This window comes from Protopterus annectens, chromosome 9.part0 (genome assembly GCF_019279795.1).
Source record: "Protopterus annectens isolate FY-2018-M chromosome 9.part0, PAN1.0, whole genome shotgun sequence".
Taxonomy (NCBI): Eukaryota; Metazoa; Chordata; order Ceratodontiformes; family Protopteridae; genus Protopterus; species Protopterus annectens.
The window spans coordinates 287,280,074-287,301,776 of NC_056743.1; the positions used below are offsets into that span (position 1 = coordinate 287,280,074).

Below are 21,703 nucleotides of genomic sequence, written 5' to 3' on the forward strand. Positions count from 1 at the left end.
TATATATATATCTACATGCATCAATATAAACTTTACCTTCATCTACAAGCCAATATACCACATAGGTTGTAGAAGACAGATAAGGAAAGATAAACTCCAGAATGACAGGGGGATGGCGGGAGGGTAACCTGGACTGCAACAGTGAATACACTCGAACATCTACATTTATGTTAAGTGTACACAACTGTACTATGTTCTTCGTGTTTCATTGTTGCAGTCATTACATTTGGGTAGAATCCCAAAGCTATGGTTGGGAGGCTGGAGCTAAACAGCATTAGGAGCGGCTATAAGGCCCTGCAGAACTGCAGTGGCAAAGCCTGCCCTGAATTTAGAGTAGAGAGGCAAGTGATAATGCTTTGTAAAGGTGTGAACAGAACTCCAATAGCAGCCTCTAGAATGTCTTTGGTTGGTACTCCCCTTAGAAAGGCTGCTGAAGTAGCTGCAGCTCTGGTGAAATGAGACCTAATACCCTTGGGCACAGGTTTACCATGGTGTAAGTAGCAGAAACAGATGCAGTGGCTTATCCACTTTGAAATTATCTGCTTTGAAATAGCCTTGCCTTCTGATCCTGCAGCATATGTCACTAGTAATTGCTCAGTTTTTCTTAGAGCTTTAGTCCTGCTTAAGTAGAATCTCAGCTGTCTGTGTACATCCAAGGAATGCAGAATTATCTACCCCTTTTTCTGCGGATTTGGATAAAAGGTTGGCAGATGAATTGTTTGGTTAAGAGCCACACTGGAAACCACCTTAGGTATAAAAGTAGGATTAGTCCTCAGAGATACCCTGTCTGGGTAAAATATGACAAAAGGCTCTACAGCCATGAGGGCCTGTAGCTCTGAAACTCTTCTTGCTGAAGTAATTGCTAGTAGCAGAGCTGTTTTCCATGATAAGAACTTTATATGAGCGGTAGCAGCTGGTTCAAATGGAGGCAGGGTGAGCTTTTCCAACACATAATTGAGGTCCCATGCAGGCAATGGTGATTTTCTAGGAAGCCTTACATTTTTTTGGCTCCTCTAAGATACTGCTTTAGTAAAGGATGAGAAAAGATTCATGGCTCTGTATTGTAATGAGCCAAAATGGCAGAGGTATGGATTTTAATTGATGAGAAAGATAGGCCTTTGTCATGCATCTCAGTTAAGTATTGCAATATCTGAGGAATATTTGGTTCTGCTGTATCAATTCCTTGTGCTTGATTCCAAGCACAGAATCTCTTACATTTGTCAGCATAAGATTTTCTAGTATTAGGCCTTCTGGCTTCCAAAATGACATCCATCACAGCTTTACTGAGAGATGTTGTTTGTATGACTACATGATCAGCCATGCTGCCAGGTTCAGAGTCTGTAGTTGATTGTGCAGGATTTGACTGTTTTGCTGGGACAGTAGTTGTGATCTTTGAGGCAAGGTCCAAGCTGGGTATTGAGACAAGTTCCTTAGGATTGGGTACCAGTATTGGCGGGGCCAGTCCGGGGCAATTAGTATCATCTTTGGTATCTCTTGTCTGACTTTTAGGAGAACTTTGGGGAGAAGAGGCAGAGGAGGAAAGGCGTAAACTGATTTTCCAACTGAAGGACAGGGCGTGCACTTTCCATGCTTGTCTGTGATAAGTCCTTGTGCAGAAACTTTTCAATTGATAATTTTGAGGAGAGGCAAACAGATCTATGTCTGGGCTCCCCCATTTCTCTGTTATCATGCCGAAGACTTGTGGATTTAGTTTCCACTCATGAGGATCCATAAGGTTTCTGCTTAAATCGTCTGCCAGAGTGTTATGTATTCCTGGCAGGAATTGAGCTTGAAGATGTATTTGGTAGGTCAAAGCTGTGTCCCACAGTGCCACAGCTAATCTGCAAAGGGGGTATGAGTGTGTGCCCCCTTGCTTGTTTATATACCACATGACTGTGGTGTTGTCCGTCTTTATCAGTAGTTGTCCTGGATGAAGTAAGTCCTTGAAGGTACTTTTTGGCAGATCTGGCCAACCATTTGCCATTGGCAGAGTGTGAAAATGGAATCTGTATCTCTGTGATACGATGTTTATTTCCCACTTGTCCTGGGTTATTAACTGCCACTTTTGAGCAAAAATTGCTAATTTTCCCCCCTGTGGGTGCTGCCAAAAGATAAGTGCTTGGTGTAGGCAGAGGGAAGTCATTGGGATTGCTTTCTGTAGGTTTGCACTTTATCTCCTCCAGATTTGGAGGTGGAAGCACCCCATTGCTTTGACCTGTATGAATCTTGGTATCTGGAACCCTTAGCGCATCTGGACTTGCCCCTTTGAGCTCTGTCTGACACAAGAAAGGACCAATTTTTTGTAGGCCAGTGTCTACTGAATCTTGGTGGCTGCACTTGTAAGAAGTCTTTAACAGTTTGCATAGACTTTGTTTGGTAACCTCTTCTGCCTTAATACCAAACAGAGAATCATGCTGTAAAGGTGCATCTAGCAATTTAGCTTTAACATGATCAGGCAAATTTTGTTCCTTTAACCAGGCATGCCTCCTAATCGCAGATCCAGTAACTGCGGCCCTGCAGGAGGCCTCTAAGGAATCAAAACCACATTGCAAAGTATTCTTTCCAACTTGTTCAGCTGCATGCAATACTTCCTGCAATTCTTTATTTTCTGCACATTCTGAAATCAACATCATTTTCTGTTTCAGCAATCCCATAACATGTTGTTGGTACTTAAGCATATGAAACTGACAGTTTAAGGCCCTGACTGCCAAGGTTGCAGATGTATAAACCTTTTTTTCCCATCTGTCCAGTGTCCTTGAATCTCTGTCAGAGGGGGTAGGATTTTTTGCTGTTGAGGCCTTAACTCCCTTTGGACCTGTGAAATAGTTTCAGGATCAGCAGCAGGGTTTCTAAATAAAAACTTATGTGAGTCAGGGACCCTGTAATATCTGTCAGGCTTACTGGGAGCCGGAGGTAAGGAGTCAGGGGTCAAGCTTGACTCCGAAAACACATCATCCACAATGTCTAAAACAGGGGGAATGGCTAAAGGCCTCTGCTGAGGGAGAAGAAGGAAATCCCTGAGCCTTTTTTTTTATTCTGAAAAGTCTTGACTCTACCAGTGGAAATGCTCCCTCAAAGTATGCAAGGTTTCTCCAAATTAATAATCCTCAGGAGGAGATGCAGATGGAATAGACTCCTCAGCATCAGAATCCTCATAGGGAGGTATAGATAATTCCAGATCAGAAGAGGAATCAGAAGAAATTGAAACCTGATCTGAAGATTCATAATCAGTGTCTTGCCTAGGTCTCTTATCAGGAGGGGAATGGGTACCCCTGATCAAGGTAATAAGGTCTTCAGCCATTTTGATCATTTGTTTTTTAGACATAGAGGCCTGTGCACATGGCTCATGCGTCAGTTTTTTAGTTTTAGAAGTTGCTTTTGTCTTTGGTTTTGCAGCTGTTGTCGGTTTGATATATAAATGATGAGGTCTGAATACACCCTCAAAAGCCGGTGCCTGCTCAGCGGCTCCGGACCCATCCGTCGATCCAATACCTTGAGTATCTTGTGGCATGCCGGACTCCACATGGGTGTCAGTAGAGGCCAGCGACTCAAAGGTAGCGGGTATCAGGGGCTGCGAAAGCACCTCACTGAGTACTGGCGAACTGGCGACTGGCTTAGTAGAAGCTTCATCGTTGGTTTTGGATCTTGACTGCCTTTCTCTGTCCTTTTCTTTGCGTTTTTTATGTACTCCGGTAGTCGGATTGCTATCTGATGACATTTCTGGGTAGTTAAATCTGCGTCCAAAATACTTTGATGCAAAAATATACCGATGCTTAATAGTGCGCTGATTAAATCTAGCACAAAACCGACAGCCAGGCACGTTGTGATCAGGGCCTAAGCAAGAAATACAGTATAAATGGAAATCCTTATGAGGTATTTGCTTCCCACAAGTAATACAATTATTAACTTTTTCTAACATCGGTAAAAAGCAAGAAAAAAGTTTCCCCAACAGGGTTACTTAGCTTTAGTGAAGACTTCGGCTCTGAAACTCAAACTCAAATATTTCAGTAGTCGGCCGACCGGCACTTGCGAAATGCTTCTTCTTCGGGCACCGTGCGGCAAGAAAGACTAAAGAAAATGGCGTCGGCTGCATGTTTTATATCCCTGACTACCTGATGTCATGGAAGAGGAGACAGCAAATGATGCAGGACCCAAGACTTTGGAATTCAGGCCGACTGAGGGCAACCTGTCAGCAGATTACTCAAATGTAATGACTGCAACAGTGAAACACGAAAAACATCTGATAGTGCAATGAGTCTGCTCTGAAGCATAGGTATTTCCTGCAAGATTCCCTTACTGGAATGTGCAGGTAAGCTTCCTCTAAGTCTAAGCTTGCCAACCAGGCATCTTTGCCTAGCATACGAAGCAGTTGAATTTTGGGATTACCAAAAAGGTGTTTAGAACAGAAAGGTCCAGGATAGGGTGCCAGGAGCTGTCCTTTCTGGGTACCAGGAAGAGTCTTGAGTAAAAACCTTGCCCCCTTTCTTCTGCTGGGACAGGCTGAATAGCCCTGATGCTTAGAAGAGAGAGAACCTGCTGTTGAGCCTCTGCCTACTGATTTGGGGGTAGGTCTGGCCAACCGTTTGGGGTTGGTAAGGTGTGGAAATGGAATATGTATCCTTGGAAGACTATATTTAAAACCCATTTGTCCTGGGTAATGAGTTCCCAGTTTTTTGCATGCAGGGCAATCTTCCCCCTAAGGGAGCAGGCAATTTTTCCATAGGGGGGTGTCTTACTACTTCCAGCTTTGGAAGTGGAAGCCCACCACTGCTTAGGCCTGTTTGTGCCTTGAGACTGTAGCCTAGGTGGTCTGCTGTCCCTGGGTTTGGACTGTGAAGTTCGGGAAGAGACTGGAAAGGACCAATTCTTAGAAGGCCAATGCCTACTAAATCCGGGAGGTTATACTTGCAGGAAATCTTTAACAGTTTGCATAGATTTAGTTTTTTCCTCCATCTTTTTAAGTACTTCTTCTGTTTTGTTTCCAAACAGGTGGTCTCGGTTTAAGGGAGTGTCCAGTAATTTAGCTTTAACATGGTCTGGCAAGTTTTGCTCCTTAAGCCAAGCATGCCTTCTAAGTACAGACCTGGTGACAGGAACCCTGCAAGATGCTTCTAAAGAGTCAAAACCACATTGCAAAGTATGCTTACCAACTTGTTCAGAAGAATGCATTAAATCCTGTAATTCTTTATGTTCAGCACAGTCAGGAATCAACATCATTTTCTGTTTAAGTAGTCCCATAATATGCTGCTGATACTTTAACATATGAAACTGGCAGTTTAAGACCCTAATGGCCAAAGCAGCAGAAGTATATACCTTCTTACCCCATCTGTCAAAGGCCCTGCAATCTCTATCATAGGGGGTAGGGTTTTTGGCAGCAGTAGCCTTAATGCCTTTAGATCCTTGGGAAATGGTCTCTGGGTCCACAGTAGGATTCTTGAAGAGGAACTTGTGACAGTCAGGAACTCTGTAGTACCTGTCAGGTTTTCTGGGAGCCAGAGGTAAGGTGTCTGGGGCCAGGCTAGATTCCAAAAAGGCATCATCTACAATGTCCAAGAAAGGAGGGATAGCTGAAGGCCTGTGTTGAGGGAAGAGTAAGAATTCCCTAAGTCTCTTTTTGGAGTCAGAGTAATCCTGGTTTTCCCAGCAGAAATGCTCGCTAAGAGTGTGCAAGGTTTCACCAAAAGAAAAATCTTCTGAAGGGGAAGCAGAGGGAATGGAATCCCCTGCATCAGAATCCTCATAGGTAGATAAGGGCTAATACTGGTAATCAGAAGAAACAGAAATTTCGGAATCCTGATCAGAAGAATCAGAAGGAAAATCAGTTCTAGGTCTCTTAGAGGGGGAAGGATGGCTTCTCCTAATTAAAGTAATAAGGTCTTCAGCCATTCTTATCATTTGTTTTTTAGGTATATGGGCCTGACCATGTGCTTTGGACGTCAGTTTTCTAGGCATTGGTCGAGTTTTAGGCCTTGAAGAAGAAGATGGCGTTGGTTTGAAATGCAAGTCTGTAGGCCTGAATAAACCCTCCGAAGCCGGTGCCCGCACCGCAGCTCTGGACTCATCCAAGGTAGAAAAATCCCCAGGTTCCATAGTCGAAGAAGCATCTCGCAGCATACCAGACTCCTAATGGGTCTCAGCAGAGGCCTGTAAATCTGAAGTAGCGGGTATCAGGGGTGCAAAAGCGCCTCACTGAGTACCAGCGAACTGGCAACTAGCTTAGCGGAAGCATCGTCGGCAGTTTTGGACCTATGCGGTCTGTCTCTGTCTTTATCTTTATGTTTTTATGGAATATCGATAGTCGGATGGCTTACCAATGACATTTCTGGATAATTAAACCGAGAACCAAAATAATTTGCTGCAAAAACAGACCGACGATGACTAGTTTGGGGGTTGACTAAAGCACAAAACCAACAGCAAGGGACATCATGGTCTGGGCCTAAGCAATGAATGCAGTACGAATGATAATCTTTATGAGGTATTTGCTTTCCACAGGTAAGAGAGTTGTTAACTTTTACTGACATTGGTTAATTACTGACATCAGTTAAAGAGCAAGAAAAAGGATCCCCAACAGGGTACTTAGCTTTTTTGAAGACTTCGGTTCTGAAACTTGAAAACGAAAATTTCAGGAGCTGGCCGACTGGCACTTGCCAACTGTTGTGTTTCGGGTACCGCATGGCAAGAAAGACTGATGTAATGGCATCTGCATGTTTTATACCCCTGACGATCTGACGTCATGGAAGAGGAGACAACATCCGACGCAGGAATCCAAGACTTTGATATTGAGGCCGACTGATGGCTACCTGCAGGCAGACCCTCCAAATGTAATGACTGCAACAGTGAAACGCGAAAAACATCTACTTCTTTGCCCTTGGTAAATTCAGCAAATCGCTGAAATGATTTTCAGTGAAGTGCGGTCAATGTTTAGGTGTTAACTGAAATCGTATTTTGGCAAACTAATACAGACTCATATTGTCATGCTCCAGACTCTAACAGCATCTGTAGATTCATTACAAAAATCACTTTTCTGTGAGCATCACTGTATCACCCTAGAAAAAGCCACATGACTACCCATAAAACAAAGATCTAACCTGCTTCTAAGGATCCCAACCATACAAACTACTCCAACTGCACACATTTACTCTCCTAGCAGCTACAACTCATGACAATCCTCCTCATAACAACCTGAGACACTACTCACAAGTTGCTCCAACTCTCATTAACCATAGAAGTAAACTCCACAGCCCTGCGTTCTCCTGTCAGGCATCTTCTCTTTGGCAAGCTCCCCAGTCGACATTAAGGAAATTAGCACTTATTCCAAATTCAGAATATAACTGAAAAAACATTTCCTCATCCAATCCAAGTATTCCTGCTTCAACACAGGGCATATCACCTAACCCCCCTTTGGAGTCTCTTCTCCTCTCTCCTGACTCACTGAAGATTGAACTGCTTTAGAAATGAATGTATACAATGTACATTATTCAGTGCTTGACTGTACATTGCACTGTGCTTGTTCACTGGAATGTAACACTCTGTGGTGTGTGTGTGTGTTTGTGTGTGTGCATGCGTGTAATTAGTCTGAATTACTCCGTTACTGCTTACATTTCTGCATTTATTTGTTTGTGAATTTTTTTTTATTTCTGCCAGGTTGAGCTTGAAATTGGTCAGTATTGATCAGTGCACTACCCCAATAAACAAATGTATATAAATAAATATAAAAAGGAAACAAACTTTTTACAGGGAATAGAGCAAAATTATTAGGCAAAATCAGGGACATTCTGTGAAATCAGGTTCAGTGACAGGAATACATTACTCCTCTATGAGATAAATATAAATGACTTAACCCTGCTGTTGTTTGACAAGTGCCAAACAACAGTCGCTGACCTAGTGTGGCAGAACTAGTGTTGCACAATGCACTGTTTGCTGAAATCAATGTAAAACTAGCATTGCTATGACTTATGCATGTATGTATGCCTGCTTGTGTGAGTGCATGCGTGTTGCAGTGTAAGAAGTTTAAGTAACCATTTGGTTAAAATTTGTGTGTGGTGCAGTGTATGTAAGTTTTTCATTCATTTAGTGTCACAAATACTGTCCTTGCACATAAGTGGCCATCAGTAGTGGTTTGGCAGGAAGAGGATGTGTGTGAAAGCAAATGTTCATTGCCACTGTAGTGCAGTGAGTAGCCTTGCCACTTCATGATGCTTTGCTCTGGTTGTGTTCTTGGCTATGTTTTTTTTTCCTATGTGGAGTCTACGTGCCCTCCGTGTGTGTGTGTGTGTGTGTGTGTGTGTGTGTGTGTGTGTGTGTGTATATCTGTACATGTGCTCTTGTTTCCTGCAGTACCTCAAAAACATGCAGCACATGAAATGGAATTCCTCCAGCTTCAGTGAAGGTGAACGTGCAGTGTGTGTATGTAAAAAATATCACTGTTTATCTGTGCACACACAATAATGCTGGGCACATACATAACTCTTCTGAACAGCAGTAAAAATGCAGCTAACAAGTAATTATACTTCAAAAATAAAGCATAAAATATGTGATAATGTGAGGTAGTGCTAGCTATGCCAAGATAAGTAGGGCAGTGGATGTGTAACATATGCCAGCACAGCTAGCTGGAGTTTTATACAGAATTATATGTCATTTGTATATCAAGCGGATTTGTACAGATGTTTATGTTGAAAAATGTATTTGTAAAGCTGCTTGAGTTAAAAATGTACCAACAGTGAGTCCTGCTGGACAGAAAAGAAATACACCTGTATGTCAACAGTGTATTGTAACTGTTAAAATTAATGTATTGTAACAGAAGATATTGGAAGAGAACAGGTTATTCTCAATCCAGCTAATTTTGAAAAATAGCCTGAAATTAAATTATCTGGTTTAGGCTATAAAGACTGTACCTTACAGTTTTGACTGTAGCCAGAGATGAAATGTCTGTGAAACCCAGGACTAGGAAATCCTACTATATTGTCCACAGGGGTGAACTAATTACTACCCCAAATGCTATAAAAAGAAGTTATGTCCTTACCATAACGTTCCATGTGGAGTGTTCATCTCGCCTTTGTTCTTACACATGGGTGTCGGAGCCGATCCTCGGCTCCAAGTCGGCTGCTTAGCAAAGCTCTGCATCTAGGAGAAGCTCGAGACCAACCTACCTCCCACAATTCCCTCTGCCTCTACCTCAGATCTAGTTTGCAAAACAATACCAGATCCAGCAATAACCAAGGTAATCAAGTATAACAGGGATAACTAAGTATACAAGGAGTGGACACTAGCTCAAGCCAGTAGAAACAAGAGAGAGACCACTAGTGGGAGACAAACAGACCAGACTTCTAAACCCGTACGTTCTTCCAGACCTGAGGGTGGGAGGGTGGGGATGTAAGAACAAAGGCGAGATGAACACTCCACATGGAACGTTATGGTAAGGACATAACTTCTTTATGTGAGAGTGTTCAATCTCGCCGTTTGTTCTTACACATGGGGTAGCATCCCTAGCTCCGTTACCCTGAGTGACTCATGGAAGAACGTTCCTGAGCACAGTGGAACCAAAAGATGCTCTATCCCTGGAAGTCCTATCAACTTTATAATGAGTAATGAATGTATGCGGTTTAGACCAAGTGGCGGCTGCACAAATAGTGTCCAAAGGCAGACGAGCCGCATGAGCCAGAGACGTGGAAACTGAACCTAGTAGAATGTCCCTTTGGTTTGGTGGACAAAATCTGGCTTGAACCAGAATACACGAAGGTTATACAATCAGTTAGCCATTTAGAAAGTGTGCGCTTCGTCACTGCCATGCCCTTTTTATTGTCCGCAAAGGCTATAAACAGTTGGTCCGTTTTCCTATGGTCCTTAGTTCTATCCAGGTAGAATCTGAGTTGTCTATGAACATCCAATTTGTGTAACATGTATTCCAACTTGTTGGAGTGGTTCTTGAAAAATGTAGGAAGCTCAATGGACTGATTAATGTTGTTAACTGAACAGACCTTAGGGAGAAAGGAAGGGTTGGTGCGTAATGATACCCTGTCAGGGTGAAAAATTAAATATGGCTGTTTGATGGAAAGTGCCTGAAGTTCTGATACTCGTCTGGCTGAAGTGATAGCTACTAGGAAAAGAGTCTTCCAGGACAAGAACTTTAAGGGACAGGAAGAAGCTGGTTCAAAGGGTGGTAAAATTAACTGGGACAAAAGTAAATTTAGATTCCAAGGAGCTGTAGGTTACCTAACTGTTGGTCTGAGATGAAAGGACCCTTTCATGAAGGCCTTACAAAGCCTATGAGCCATAAGAGGAGCTCCGTTTTCTCCTATGTGAAAGTTGGAATAGCAGCCAACTGAACTTTCAAAGTGGCAGTAGAGGCTCCTCGGTGAAACAAAATGGACAGGAATTCCAAAATCTTGTTTAGGGGGGCTACTAAAGGATCCAAATGTTGTGTAGTCGCCCAGTAGACGAAACGTTTCCACTTACTGGAATAGATTTTAGTAGTGGAAGCCTTATGGGAGGCGACCAGAATGTTCTGAACCGCTGGAGAAAGAAGATCAGACCTGGCTAAGTAGGGAAGCGGAGCAGCCAGGCTGCTAACTTGAGGGATAGAAGCGACGGGTGAGGAGCTGCTGACGAATGAGTCAGCAGATCTGGCACTGGGTCCAGAATCCAGGGCTCCTGCATTTGGTGGGCTTGAAGAAAGGGGAACCAAATCTGTCATGGCCAGAATGGGGCAATGAGAATTATAGTCCTCTCCTGGTCTTTGGCTTTCTGAAGAAATTTTGGGATCAGTGGTATAGGAGGGAAAGCGTACAGGAGACCCGGGGGCCAATCGTGAATCAGAGCGTCCCTGGGGACATCCCCTGGAGGGGGTAAAAGGGCAAAGTAGCTTCTGCATTTGGTGTTCATTGGAGACGCAAACAATCACAGCAAGGCTGGCCCCATTTGCGGAAAATCCTTTCCGCCACTTTCTGATTGAGGGACCACTCGTGAGGTAACAGGATGGCTCTGCTCAACCTGTCCGCTATGACGTTGAATAACCTCGGGATGTGCGTTGTTATTAGAAAGCGACCCATGGACTCTGCCCATTGCCAAATTCTCATGGCCTCTCTGCACAACTGGTAAGACCTGGTTCCTCCCTGTTTGTTTATGTACCAGACTACGGACATATTGTCCGTCTGTATTGTAATAGTCCCTAGAGGTAGAAGGCGGGAGAAGTGTTGCAACGCTAGAAACACTGCCCTCATCTCTAGAACATTTATGTGCAGGTTGTACTCTAAGCTGGACCATTCACCTTGGACTGTCTGCCCCTGAAAGATGCCCCCCCACCCTATCAGGGAAGCGTCCGTGGTCACTGTGGCTGTCGGTTTGGGTAACACAAACGGTCGGCCGTTGATGAAGTTGTGATTCTGTAACCACCAAGACAGGTGTGCTTTGCAGGTATTCGTTATGTGAATCTCTTGTGTCAGTGGTAATTGCTGGAACGACCACTGTGCGAACAGCAGCCATTGGAGAACTCTCATGTGTAGCCTCCCCATGGGAACTGCAACGAGGGAAGCTGACATGAGCCCTAAGACTTTCAGGACTAGATTGGCTGGGGACTTTTTGGACAATAGGAGGAGAGATACGTGTTCTTGCAGGGAAGCTTTTCTTGTGGAGGGGAGTTTTAGAAGCAAAGAGCGGGTATCTAGATCTGCCCCTATAAATGAAATATGCTGCGAGGGCTGTAACGCAGATTTTTCGAAATTTATCAAAATCCCTAGCTGAGCACAAAGGCTGATTGTGTAGTCCCTGGCCTGTGTCAGTTGACTCTCGGTGGTGGCAGTAAGGAGCCAGTCATCCAGATATGGAAACACCCGGAATCCTAGGCGTCTCAAGTGAGACGCTACCACTGCCATGCATTTGGTGAAAACCCTGGGGGCTGAGGTTAGACCAAAGGGCAGGGCCCGAAACTGAAAGTGGCTGGCTCCCAGCCGGAAGCGCAGGTGATCTCTGGACACTCTGGCCATTTTGATGTGGTAGTAGGCGTCCCTGAGATCTACTGAGCACATCCAGTCGTCCTTCTGTAAAAACGGAAGGATCGATTGAAGCGTGACCATTTGGAACTTTTCTTTCTTCACAAATGTATTGAGAGTGCTTAGGTCCAGAATCGGCCTCCAGTCCCCTGTCTTTTTTGGAACTAAAAAGAACCTTGAGTAAGTTCCGGATCCTCTTTGGTCCGCCGGGACTGGTTGGATGACTCTTTTTTCCAGCAGCTTTGAGATTTCTATAGCTGCATGTTTTCGCAGATGGGGTGGTACATCTGGGAATCTTTTTTGTGGTAATGGGGGAAATACAAAGGGAATTTTGTAACCTCTGGTAATAATGCTTTTTACTCAATTGTCTGAAGTAAGGCTTTGCCAGGCCTGAGGGTATAAAGCTAAGCAACCCCCGACTGCCTCCAGAGCAGGACAGTCGGGCCTCCTCTCAGGAGTGCTGGAAAGGCTTCCCAAGGATGGTATCCCTGTCACCTTGGTTCTGCGGACCCCCTCTGCCGCCAGGGCGGCATCTTCCATTTCTGCCCCCTCCTCTGCCTCTGGGGGGGCATCACCCTGTGTGCCTGGGAAAGAACCCTGGGGTTTACGAAACCACATCTTTCCACCTTGTTGCCCTTTGGGGTACGGTCTGGATGGGGTGGAAAAATGGACTCCGACAGCAGACAGAGTCTTTCCCTCCTGCTCACACCGGGTTAGGGTCTCCTTTACTTTGGGGACAAAAAGAGTGGCACCATCAAAAGGGGCGTTAGTAAAGGAAGACTTGAAGGCTTCCGCAAAGGAGCACAGCCACATCCAGGATTGTCTACTAAGAGCAATCGCTGAAGCTGCAGCCCTACTCGACCCTTCGGCCGCATACGAGATGAGCCTCATGGACGAGTTCACAATAGACGTAAGGGTATTGAGCTGTGCTGTAACCTTGTCCGAGACAGCAGCATCTGTATTACCCTGGAGGGTATCTCCCAACTCCTTGACTAGATCCCTCTGTAATCGTGTGAAGTGAGTCAAGTAGTTCAGCGATCGCATGGAAAAAGTCGCTGAACTGAAAATGCGCTTCCCATATCTGTCCATGGTCCTAGAGTCTCTGTTAGGAGGATGGGCAGACGAAGAAGATTCGGACATCTCCTTTTTAGTGGCTGCGGCCACCACCATAGCGTCCACTGGAACTCCCTTAGTAAGGTATGACTTGTCCTGAGGGGCCGTTATGTACTTGTTAGGTTTCCTGGGAACTGGCTCCACTGTGTCAGATGCCTCCCACGCCCTTCGAGCAATTAACTCCATTAACTCGAAGGGCGGAGTGACCCAGGAGGAGGAAGGGTGAGCACCAAATGCCTTCAGCAGAACCGACTCATCCTCAGAAGGGGGAAGGGCCTGCCAATCACCTCTCTGCTTCAGGATCTCCAGGATGTCAGCAAAGGAGACATCCTCTGAGGGTGGTTTTGGGGACCCTTCTGACTCATCTAAGTCAGTATCCGATGTTAAAGATTCTTGTGGAGAATCTAAGTGTCTCCTCTTGCACAACTTTTTCCTCAGAACGTCATCGGGAGGGGCATCCGATGAGGCCTCCGAGGAAGAGGGGGCTCCCTCTGGGAGTGGCTGAGACACTGGTGCTCTACGCTTATTTGTAGTCGTGGGTGCAGAAGTAGACAACGGACCTTTACGGGAGGGAGAAGTTGCTTCTGCTGACGTGGTTGTCTGAAAAGACAATACCTTCCTCATGAGGTCAAAGGCCCCTGGACCCCGAGCCGAGAAATCCCCCGGTTCCGAAGAATGCGGACGTATCTCCGAAGCGGAGGCCAAGGGAATTGACCCCGAGGACGGAGCCGAAGTGATCCATGCCGAGGCACCGAGGGGGAGAGTTGGTACCGAAACATCGGTTCGACTCTCGGTCCCGGAGCCAATTATAGATTGTCGGCTCCGCGAGTCCACCAACGGTTCCGACGGAGTCGAGGTCAACAGTGCCGACCGAGGAAGGGACGGTTCCGGCACCAAGGGCTCCACTATCATCAGATCAACATCCCCCGGCTCGGAAAGCTGAGTAGGCCTTGGAGGAGGATCAGATGGAGATAAGGGAAGGCCTTCGAGTCTCGACACCAATTGGGAGGAGACTGAAATGAGCTTGGACAGGGCCGTGTTCTCCATTAACTTCTGCACCACACGATCTACGTCGGTGTCGGAGAGAGGCCTGGAAGATCGAGTCGAAGGAACCGAGGACGGTACCGACCTCAATATAGTAGAAGGTGGAAGCTCTGACACCGGTTCCAAGACTCGAGGCTAGGTCACAGTAAGAAGTTCAACACTCGGCCCCGAAGTCTGTGGAACCGGTGAACGAACCTTAAACGAAGAACTCGGAGCCGATGACTTGGGCTCCGATGTCTTCAACTCCTTCGAGGACTTAGAAGCCTGGTCTGACTTGTCAAGCGCCTCTTGGAAGGCAGGCTTCAAAAGACCTCTATCCATTAGCTTCCTGCATCTATCTGTCATGACCCTTCCACTAAAAGAATAACAGATAGAACAGTCTTCTTGTAGATGGAGAGGGCCAAGACAGTAGACACAGGAGCTATGGTTGTCAGTGACAGACATCTTTTGCCCACACTGACACCTCTTAAATCCCGACTTGACTTTTTCAGACATCCTGTGAGGAAAAAAAAAAACTGTACCAATATCAGAAAAAAACACTTTGTCAAATGATTAAATGTAAGTCCACAAACACAGCAATAAAAATTGCAGAATCAATCCTAATCCAGTAAGAAGGTGGGGTAGGTCCTAAGGTAAACTAAACTATATATATATATATATATATATATATATATATATATATATATACATATATATATATATATTATATATATAAGAGAGTAGCCAAAAGGATGACCAGACCCACACACACTAATTTTATGCCAAAAAGATGAGATTATACAAGAAAAAGAAGGTAAGAATTTAGCTTATCTCCCAAAGTTGGTTCAGAGCTCTTCAAAAACGATGCGATCGGTTGCAGCGGCAAACTAGATCTGAGGTAGAGGCAGAGGGAATTGTGGGAGGTAGGTTGGTCTCGAGCTTCTCCTAGATGCAGAGCTTTGCTAAGCGGCCGACTCGGAGCTGAGGATCGGCTCCGACACCCATGTGTAAGAACAAACGGCGAGATTGAACACTCTCACATCACATGTTAACAAAGGTGTGTGTGTGTGTGTGTGTGTGTGTGTGTGTGTCATGACACACATGTGCTACATTCTGGTTCAGTTTCTAGTAATAAGGGTAGTGCAGGAGCCATAAGGCAAGTGACCAGATGTATGTTTTGTCATTCTGTAATCCAGCAATGAAATGATGTTTTAATACTAGATGAGACAGAAGTTTCAGGGCAGTCTGTTTTTGAAACCTCACAAATGTGGATCACTCGCAACACTTCATTTTGCCTTGCTCAAGTAAGTGAACTAGGGGACAGTAATAATTTAGATCAGTCAAAAAATACAATGAGATTAGTTAAGTATTGTTTTTCTGTATCTGTGTGAACCTTTCCATCTGTGTTATTTTTAATATTTTGTGTGATTGAAACTCTGCTGTCTACTATAAATAGATATTTAGTATTTTCATGTTCTTTTATTATTTATTATTAAATATATTTAAACTTTTCATAGTGGCTAGTCTTTTAGAGAATATGTTAACCTTTGACAGTACTTTTATTTAATAGGTGCCACTGGCCCCTCCTGAAAGTCTTGCTGCATCAGTCAAACACTACCATTTGTATTAGTATTAATTTACTCAGTATAATTGGGTACCCTCGTAACAGCCTTAGAGTAGCTAGCTTTGGAGTGTTCTTGTAGTACTATCTACCTTATAGTCTGCGTACAGGGTCATAGCTGGTAAATCTATTCCAGCCCAGGTGTGTGTGTGTGTGTGTGTGTGTGTGTGTGTGTGTGTGTGTGAAAATCAAATCTCAAAGACTGCATGTGTTAGCTACTTGTAGGAGGGATACAGGGCACTGGTTTCACAGAGAGGGTGATGAAGAACTTGGCTTGGAACATTCGGCAGAGGACTCAATTCTACAGATGTGATCAGTGAGGAATTTTTATTTAGGGCCTGGTGGGAGAGAGGGAGGAAACTCAGCCCCAAGATGGGAGTGTGTTCCCTGTGTGCTATTAAAGAAAATTGTGCTTGGTGCAGCAGAGAGCTGTATCTGAAAATACTGTGTGTATCTATTTTTTTCAAAGTGAAAGTCCCTCATCAGTGTCAGTGGTGATGACTGAGGCTCCTTGATTACTGGCCCAGAGCAGGGACGTCACAAAATATATCACAGAACATTCAAACATTTACAGCTTCTAGGAGTCTGGGGGGCCTCCACACCCCAGAATATAAGAAAAGATTTCGACATGGACTTAATGGTGGTCTCTGCCCTCAACAGCACCCATTCAAAAAACAGCCCTGCTCAGTGATGTGTACATAGGGTTGCTGCAGATTGTGTGCATGTGTGCGTGTGTGTGTGTGTGGGGGGGGGGGGATGGTGTGGTCATTACTTCTTTTATTTTCACCACAATCAAACCTTAGAGGTGTACACAGGAGGTCATTATAACTTGCGTTGGAGCTGGGGCAGTGTGATCATTGTTCCTTTTACTTTTCCAACAGACCTCAAAGATGAACAAAGAAATTTATTATAGCTTGTATAGGGGCAGTGTCTAGTATGAACAAAGAGGAATATTTTTCCAGTAATCGCTTCCAGTAGAGTGAGAAGGCATTCTATGTACATGTATGACAGCAATCACTTGAAATATATGGCTATGGCCATTTGATCCTCTGCTTTCATCCCAGTCTAACAACAGAGGGATACACAGGCAGTGATCATTTTTTTTTTTTGGTAAAGGAGTGTTAGGACAGAAGACACCATTCCCAAATAGGATTTGTGTATTCTCACAATTGTCTTGTTTATTGTGCACTACTATTTTGGCAGCTTTGAACATTAAACCATGGGCACAGCTTATATCTTCCTTGAAAGAAAAAAAAATAAGACTGAAATTATTTTCTCACTAATGATTTTTGCTCAGGCCATCACTGGATTAACAAGTTGTGAAAGTGCTCTAAAATACACCTCAGATCATCTATAACCCTATGACATCTAGGGGCCCTGGCTTAACTGAGTTATTTCCCAAACAGTTTATACTATGTTGGCTTGGCCAGACAAGGTGTTTTGAAAGGATGCAAGGAAAATGAAAGCTGAACAGTAACAGAAAATGTATTTCTTTAATTATAATTTCTGTTCAAACCATCACTGGATAAAAAGTGTTTTGTTAAAAGAAAAAATGTTAAAGTTCACTTCAGAGCATACAGAAAGACATGGCTTCTTGAAAGCTGAAGAACAAATAAGAAAAAGAAACAAAAAGTAATGCACGTGGTGTGGGGATCCTGGAATGAGGGGAAATATAGGGGAGTACTGGATGATATGTGTGCGAGTGTGTGTGTGTGTGTGTGTGTGTGTGTGTGGGGGGGGTAAAACGGTAGGCAGTGCCTAGTGCACCACTTCACATTGTAATGTATCATTTTTGCAACTAAATGCCAGTAACTGTGAATGTCCTTCTGTGAGATGGGTCAACACAATGTGGAACACAGGCCTGTTGCAATGTTCAGTCTGTGCATCCTAAAACTCTGAAGCATAAACTAAAAGGTTGCTTAAGAGGTGTGGCAGTGAAAGGGAGATACTTACAATTGAAGTATCCAGGGGGCCCCAACTTGAAAATTGCAAGGGCTGACAAAATGCTAACACTGGCCCCACAGGCCATAACACCTCTATACAGGTTGACCAAGTTGGCATCTCAGGTGACATGTGAGAGGGAGACATGCCTATCCCTGCTTAAGTTTACTGCACAAAATTATATTTTAGGAAACAAGATAAGTAATCTTGGATGACCATGTCTGAAGTAATCTTGTATGACCATGTCTGTAAGTGGTGGGTGTCCTTCACAATTCACCCCTCTTCACAAGCCATGCAGAGCTCAATTAAATGATTTAGTACAGGGTTATCAGACAGTCTGATGGTAATTTAAATGTTACCATCAGTTAAGTAACTGACAAAAAAGCATGCAAAAAATGTAATGGGAAAAAAAAATCGCAGACTGCAAGCCAACTTTTTACTCAAATTATTAAATATATACTCTCATCTTAGCTCCATCAGAGTTTTTCAGTGGATAACCCATTTAACATATACGTTTATTAAAATAGCTCAATTATTTTTTTGTAAAACATAATACTTACTGCTCCAGTTAGCACAGTAATGGTTAGACTTCTACTGCTCTTTAGCACTTTAACTGCCTAGAAAAGAAAATATATATTAATGGTACTTTCTGAATAGTAGCACAATATTCAGAAAAGGTCAAGAAGATGTTTGCAAAAGTGAATTACTTTTTCCCAAAAATAAAAAACATATTGTAATGTAATGTCAGTTTTCTAGTATATTTCCATGAACACACTTCTACTTAGCAGTTCATTTAAAGAGGATACAAAGGACACCTGGTGCTACAAACTGCCAGCAAATTGTAATGCATATTTACTAAATTATGATTTTTTTTTTTACTTATGTGTTAATGGATTGGGTAGGGTGGCCAAATTGACCATTTTATTTGGCTATGATCAAACCCAAGTAGTAAGGACAAACATTTGCATTTCAAGATGAACATGATGCAATCATAAATAAAAGCACAGAGAAAAAGTACAGTTGTGTAAGAACTCACCATAACAGCAGATGTCTGACTAATCACTGTTGCGGTTTTATGGGGATATCTCATCAAATACTGCTATCCATCCATACAGGATATCAAAGACTAGGCATCATTCTCTCACGCTGTACATCCAACATATGACCACAGCACCCCACGGCTATGAGATACATAAGGGACATACAGGTACAAAGTACCACAGGACTTTATTGCCCCAATCACAAAAGTCAGGAAGGCAACAAAGACAGTCAATAAAAAAAAAAAAAAAAAAATCTCAACCAAAAGAATGAAGGACAAGAAACCACCTTGGTCAAAAACAGAAAAGAAGTACTAAATTACGGGAAAGTAGAGAGAAATGTAATACCACAAAAGTGATCAGTCAGACACGGTAAGTTCCTACGCAACTGTACTATGTCCTTTCTTTGAGCACTTTCACTGTATTACTAATAAGAAGAGTCCCAAATCTTTCTGTGTCCAGGGAGGAAGAATAAGGAGTACAGTTGGAAACTAACATACCTTGCAAGATGGACCTAACAAACTGGCTCAAGCCCTAGAAATGGCATCAATTGTATAATGCTTGATAAAATAAGTATAGAGGACCAAGTAGCAGCTTTCAAAATAGATCTGGAATCAAGATATTTGAACAAGGCACCATAAGAAGCAAATGTTCTGGTAGAATGTGCTCTGACCAAACCCACAAACCAGAATCTCCTTACAATGAACAAAGTAACTAAAAGAAATGGCTGAATAATTCTATACAGAAATTATTTGTTTGGAAACAGGAAGACACAACTTTGTATTATGAAAGGAAATGAAAAACTGATCTGATCTTCAGATAGACTTGGGTTTGTCAAGGTAAATCCTCAATTGTCTATGAACACTTTAAGAATGCCAAATTACATCTACCTTGTTTGCAGGGAGGGAAAACGGTAAGGAGATCTGGTACAAAGATAGCTCACTGACCACCTTAGGCATAAAAAAAGGGTTAGTCATGAGCATTTCCTAATCTTTATGAAACACCAAAAAAGGAGGAGAGGCCATAAGAGCTTGCAGTTCAGAAACTCTGATGTCAGAATTAAGGGCAAACAGTAGGACTGCCTTCCAAGTAGAACATATTAGAAAAGCAGTGGAAGCAGGTGCAACGGAGGAAAGAGTTAACTTTTCGAAAATATAATTCAGGTCCCAGGGAGGGGAATGGATCTTCTAGTGGACCTGCGGTGAAGAACAGCTTTTAAAAACTGACCTCAAAACATGAAGTCAATGGTGGATCCAAAGGAAGGCAGGGAGAAATGGCTGACAGGTATACTGCTCTGGAAGAATTTGACAGCTCAGAAGTGTGCAGCTCTCACACACAAAATAAAACTAGAAGGACACCCATTTGATATGGGTACTGACTAATTTCGGCTGCACAGTATAGAAAATCTCCTCTATATGGAAACGTAAGATTTTCCTGGCCCTGTGTAATACTTGTTATGCATCTGCTGAAGAATCTGTACTTAAAAGGTATTAAAATCCAGTCATCTACAGGGTTGGATTCAGACTCTGGAGGTTTGAATGAATTAGCAAGCCCTTTTACTTTTGTGCATTTTGTGACCAATTCTATATTGTGAGGTAACTTGCAATGATTGCCCTGTGCCAGATGAAAGAGAAGGAGGAACCAATATTGCATGGGCCAAAAGGTCGTCAGCCATACCTTTCAACCTCTTACAGCAAGAAATCTTGACAACTGCTACAATAATCGGAGAACAAGGTCCAAAATAGGGACAGATTTTAAATATTGATTTTATAATCTTAAAAAGTTGCTAGAATAACAGAATTTGTGTTAGCATGCATTTTTTGAAGCATGTAAAGTCTGAAGTGCAAATGTATGTCATTATTTACTGACTTCAATCCTCGGTGATTTGCAAAAAAAAAAAAAATTTATGAGGAACAGAACAAAAATACGAGACAGACATCTGGACATTCTGTAAAAAATCTGGAAAATTGACAGGTATGGAGTCAACAGCAATATTTTTGGCTTTAACTTTATAATTATCAAGAGAATTTTGGCAATCAGAGTTAGGGGAGGGAGGAAAGCAAAATGTCCCTTCTCCAAACTTCTGGGCGTGCAATTCTTGCAAAAACAACCTGAGTTACCTGTTCTGACAGGAGGTAAAGATATCCATCAGAGTACCTCACTGATGAACAATCTACACAAAGACCTTTCGGTTCAGCATCCATTCGTGAGGATCTGCTTGGGCTCTGCTCAACTAATCCATATCTGAGTTGTTTTTTGAAGAAATGCAAACTGCTTGAAGAAGAAGACTGTACGGCTAAGTCTCAAACAGTCAATGCCAACCTACAAAGGTGATATGATCTTGTCCCACCATGCTGGGTTATGTACCACAGACCTTTACATATTTGAAGAATGCCTGGAGTCCACAGGTGACAATGGGATTATAAGGCTAGAAATTAACACCTTCATTTCCCTGATACCTATACAGGGCTTACTGTCCTTGGACCATACTCTCTGAACCTTTACATTCATAAAACAGTTTTTCTCAGTCTGACATTTCAGAGGAACTACAAAAGGTATCTCTGAACTGAGTGATACCTGGGTGATCCACCATTTAAAGTCTCTTGATGAATGGCAAGAAAGGAATTGGGAAGTTCAGAGAATGACAATGAGGTACCACTGAATCTTCCTTATGTGGAGATAAGCCCAAAAGATTATAAGAGCAACAGAGGTCATAAAGCCTGGGCTCTCAAGATCTCATCTGCTGAGGTCACATTCAAGGGAAAAGGGGACTGACGGCATTCCTTTAGAAAGGTAACTGTTTCCTGAGGAAGAAAAGTAGTCATTAACATAGAATTGTGCCTGCAACTGAATAACACCTGATCTTGGGAGTGAACCAAACTGGATTTTTTAAAAGAAGCAGGTTTACTGTAAAGCGGAGTCTAGTAGGAGCCTGAAGATGCAAATCATCCCAGTATGGGAAATCTGAGTTCCTTGAAGTC

General features: G+C 43.2%; 1 protein-coding gene across 2 annotated transcripts in view; it reads right to left on the bottom strand.

Moving 5' to 3' along the window:
• USH1C (USH1 protein network component harmonin) overlaps positions 1 to 21,703 on the bottom strand; it is a 3,114,702-nt gene that overhangs the window by 1,609,750 nt on the left and 1,483,249 nt on the right. For both annotated transcript variants that reach the window (XM_044082874.1, XM_044082873.1), the window contains exon 11: positions 18,246 to 18,302. In XM_044082874.1, the coding sequence (XP_043938809.1) occupies positions 18,246 to 18,302 (57 nt within the window). The remainder of the gene's footprint in view (positions 1 to 18,245; positions 18,303 to 21,703) is intronic.